General features: G+C 33.2%; 1 protein-coding gene across 2 annotated transcripts; it reads left to right on the top strand.

Annotated features, from left to right (window-relative positions):
* The first annotated feature begins 829 nt into the window (after positions 1 to 829).
* On the top strand, positions 830 to 2,203 carry LOC104224257 (uncharacterized). 2 transcript variants are annotated; one of them, XR_011405916.1, is made up of 4 exons: positions 830 to 1,168; positions 1,338 to 1,430; positions 1,736 to 1,828; positions 2,001 to 2,203. XR_011405916.1 is itself a non-coding variant. In XM_009775867.2 (3 exons), the coding sequence occupies exons 1-3, from the start codon at positions 867 to 869 to the stop codon at positions 2,064 to 2,066; spliced, it is 723 nt and encodes a 240-aa protein (XP_009774169.1). In that variant the 5' UTR covers positions 863 to 866; the 3' UTR covers positions 2,067 to 2,141. The 2 variants fall into 2 exon arrangements, 1 of the variants encoding a protein (XP_009774169.1); XM_009775867.2 differs by having other exon boundaries at positions 863 to 1,430; positions 2,001 to 2,141.
* Positions 2,204 to 4,239: the final 2,036 nt, after the last annotated feature.

Genomic DNA, 4,239 nt, shown 5'->3' with positions numbered 1-4,239 from the left:
TTATTTTCTGTTTTCACAAATCCAAAACGACTAAAGCTTCTACAAAATCTTCTGCAAAAAACAGTCTACAATTTATCTACAATTTTTCTAATTTGACTACAATTTGACTACAAAATATCTACAAATTCTGGAAATATGTCTTCTTCTTCTTCTTCTTCTCTTCTTCTTCGAGTTTCAATCGACAGTGTTAACCAGTAACCTTCAACCACTGCCAAAAAAAAAGAGGTCAAAGAATTTCGAACTCTCTGCCATTATTATTTCCAGTGGGAATTCAAGTGGTTCGATCAAAGAATTTAAAATTTTCTTGTGAATCTGAAAATATGATATTCTTCGACGATGGTGGGCAGTTGGGGATGATCAACGAGAGGAAGCATAGGAGCATCGTGAGTTTTGTGTGTGTTGTGAACAGTTGAGATGAAAGGAAAGAGAAAGTGGGAAGATACAGTCCTATAATTATGCCTAATAAAAATGAACCCTTAATTATATCCCTAATTTGAATTATGGTATAGAAATGGTAATTTGGTATGCTTAAATGTAATAAACACAAACCTTAAACATTGAGGGTAATAAGTTTTGATATATGGTATAGATAGGTAAAAATCCCGAAAAAATAACTAGTTTCGTACTGTTCCCGTTTAAGAAAGTCCAGAAAAAGCGACACAGAAACGAGGTGAAGAGAAAACAAGTACTTACGAGTTTCTTAAAGTTCAAGAAAGGAATAGGATCAGTAAGACATTGTTAGAAAGAAAAACATCACATTCCTCCTTCCATCTAAAGGCTTCACAAATTTTTTTAAAACAAATTACGTAACCCCATTAAACTAAACCGTATCAAAATTCCAAAAATGATGTGCTTCATTTCCTGTCATGGATATTTCACCTTTTAATCGTTCACGTTTTCAAGAATATTATTGTCAGTCTTTTTCCTTCAGAAAATGCTGTTTCTTTCTTTTTATCTTCTTTTTCTTGATAGCCCTTGTGGTAGTGGTAATTCCTTCCATAATTGTTTTAAGCTTGAAACCCCAAAAGCCCGTTTTCTCATTCCAAACGTTAAAAGTGCAAACTTATAAGCTTGACGTCTTGAATAATTCGGGCTCCGACGACCTCCTACTTTCATCGGTCATCTCTCTGACACTGATTGCGCAAAATCCTAACAAAGTTGGCATAAGGTATAGGTCGACGCGATTTCATGTGTTTAATGAAGGAGTAGTGATCGGAATGATTCAAGTTCCTGCATTTTATCAACCTCCTCGTAGTAATAACTTAACATTGGAGACTCGAGTAATATTTTATTGCGTGAACGTTACTCAAATTTTGTCTAACATTTCATTGCAACAGAAGAGTTCAACAAAAAGTGTTACGTTGGCAAGCATATTTGGTGATGTTTCAGCGCAGGTGAAACTTCTCAATGTCAACTTCCCCAAAGTGAAGGTTTGTTACTTTTCCAAAGGACCATTGAGTTAGTTCTGGTCTATCGAAAATAATCTCTCTGCCTTTATAGGGTAGGGGTAAGACTGCGTACACACTACCCTCCCAGATGTCCCCACATATGAGATTAAACCGGATTTGTTGTTGTTGTAATCTCATTTTTTTACGGACGTTTACATATAATTATTAGACGATTTGGTAGTATAAACTTTTTTTTCGTACTATCACTGTGTATGTAGATTTTACATTCCTGAAGTAATTGTGATTTTTCAAAATACTTATTGTATTTCTTCATGCGATTTTTGAAGTTGGCCGTGGAGTGCGCCATAAATATTGACCAAAACTATATTAAACTCAGTAATCAAGTGATCTACAGCGTGAAAGCAGCAAAATATAGTACGGTATGGACGACTATCCTAAGATCAATTACCCTTTCCTTCTAACTAATATACTATGATATGTATGCAATTTCTTAGAATGTACATTACTTAAACTCTATTTTAAATTGATATTTTGAACGGCTCATAACTTTAACATTTTTTTTGTTCGATTTTATTCGTTGGGCGTTTGCAGATATCTCTTCCAATGAATATCAAGGGAACTTTCTCCAACAAGTGCTCTGCATCGATTTACATCTAACGCGCTGATGATATAGATATACTTCTTATTAATCACAAAAAATGTGAATGCTATTATTCATTGTTTTCACTAACTATTCTTTTTTCTTTCATTTTGTGAAGATACAATTTTGGATGCACAGTGTATTCTTATTTGTTACCAAGTTGTCGATTATTATATGTACATACATAGTGGTATTGTTGGATGGACTTTAAGGAGATTGCAAGTCAAGATAAATTTTACTTACGCATGATGTTTATACCAAATGATGAATGAATACATTATATATCTTCTATACACCATTTTATCACTTAACCATGGTTAGTTATTATGTATTTTTATCCCAATTAAACATATAAATCTAGAGAAAGTCATAAAGCTTTGTGTAAATTAAATATATATCCATGTGATTAAGTTTTTTCAGGCACCTGTGAGTCATACGTGAGGAGCTCATGACATTATGCACCACGAACAGAATTACGAAAATTTTCAAAGATTTTTAGTGATAAAGGAAGTGTTTGTCTCAAAAATACGCGTAATAATTAAATTTAATTAGTGATTTTAAAGATATGAGATTTAGTTCAATACCAATTAATAATCAAGAAATATGAAATAGAATTGAAAGAAATAAGTGAATCAAACCAGTGTTACTCAGTAGTAGTGACCTCGAGCTTAGTGACCTCGAGGTGGGTTTAGAGCGATAAGAACAATTAGGCAAGAAAAGTAAAGTAAGAACAACAGAGCTAAGGACAATTCTGATGAACAATAGGCGAAAAAGTAGAGAGTATATTTTTTTCAATGATTAGATGATGTTACAAATGATTGGGGTCCCCTTTGTATAATAGGGGAACCCTAAATAAGGTATATTTCTATTTACAGTAAGGAATATTCTTGGTACAACTGTCTAACCGCCTAATACGGAATCGTACAATCCTATTCCGGGATTTATGCCATGATCTTGGGGACGTGACAGGAATCTAGCTCATTCTGTTACAAATTCATAACGGTACTATTTCAGGGTCGAGCATACTTGGCCTTGGTGTTCCTCGTACTCCTATCTCCAGGTACTGCACTCTGTCTTCGAGCTTGAGTTGGTCCATCGGGCTCGAACTCGATCTCACCTGGACTTGGATCTAGAATGGACCTTCAAGCCTATAAATCGGAGATATATAATTTTGACACTATACAGAAAGTTTACAAAAAGATGCTAAACATTTACGAATAATAGAGCTGTGATATTAGGAGGGCTAAAGGCTACTCAACTCAATATAGAGGAATGATTAATAGTATATGTTTGGTATTTGAAGAAAAAGAAACCCGTTCAGTTTCGAACTTTTGAAATATGCATGTGATTAAGTCTCGATCCCCTTAGTTAGTCAAAATGTTACAAATGGAATTGACTTTATTAAGTTCCCTGTCGGAGCTTTACAGCCTTACAAAAGTAGACGTAAAAAGAAAAGTTTATTTGCATACGAACTACTCTGTTGTGTGTCAAAGAGAAAAGTCCACGCCGCACAATATAATATCTGTTATAAAATATAATGACGTAAAGTGAAAGTCAAGTACAGAGAAACTCATATATTATTTGAATTTAAACTGATATACATAATGAATTGAAATCTCTTCTATATATAGAAGAAAGAAAAATGTTATATAAGTTGTTACTATACTAGATATGGATAATCTTTTAATAAGAGTAATGTTTATCCATAACAGAGTACTGAAAGGATAAGCTCATTGTATCAGGTATAGATATTCTTCTACTGGGGGTAATGTTTATCCATAATAGAGTACTGAAAGGATAAGCTCATTGTACCAGGTATAGATAATCTTCAACTGGGGGTAATGTTTATCCATAACGGAGTACTGAAAGGATAAGCTTATTATACCCGGTATGGATAATCTTCTACCATGGGTAATGTTTATTCATAACCGGGTATCAAAGTGATAAGCTTGTTCAGGAGGCTTGTATTAAATAGCGTACTAAATACATAAACATATTTACGACGGAGTCCCATATAAATAAGCTTCTTGAGAAAACTTATTTACAATAGAATATTAAATGAACATCCATAATATAATATATTTATAACAATATCACAAATGCGTGCTCATTCTAATTATAGTAATGGAGCGTAAATCTAATAAATATATGATGTAAATCTTCATATACATTGTTATTATTACGTTATAA

Source organism: Nicotiana sylvestris, chromosome 3 (genome assembly GCF_000393655.2).
Source record: "Nicotiana sylvestris chromosome 3, ASM39365v2, whole genome shotgun sequence".
NCBI classification, from domain to species: domain Eukaryota; kingdom Viridiplantae; phylum Streptophyta; class Magnoliopsida; order Solanales; family Solanaceae; genus Nicotiana; species Nicotiana sylvestris.
The sequence above is the reverse complement of the archived record's forward strand: the minus strand, read 5'-3'. Positions and strand labels throughout refer to the sequence as shown.

Coding starts and splice junctions, on each gene's coding strand:
- LOC104224257 (XM_009775867.2), top strand. CDS start 867: ATGGATATTTCACCTTTTAATCGTTCACGTTTTCAAGAATATTATTGT. Junction 1,431..1,735: donor TCAACTTCCCCAAAGTGAAG/GTTTGTTACTTT, acceptor CGATTTTTGAAG/TTGGCCGTGGAGTGCGCCAT. Junction 1,829..2,000: donor AAGCAGCAAAATATAGTACG/GTATGGACGACT, acceptor GGGCGTTTGCAG/ATATCTCTTCCAATGAATAT.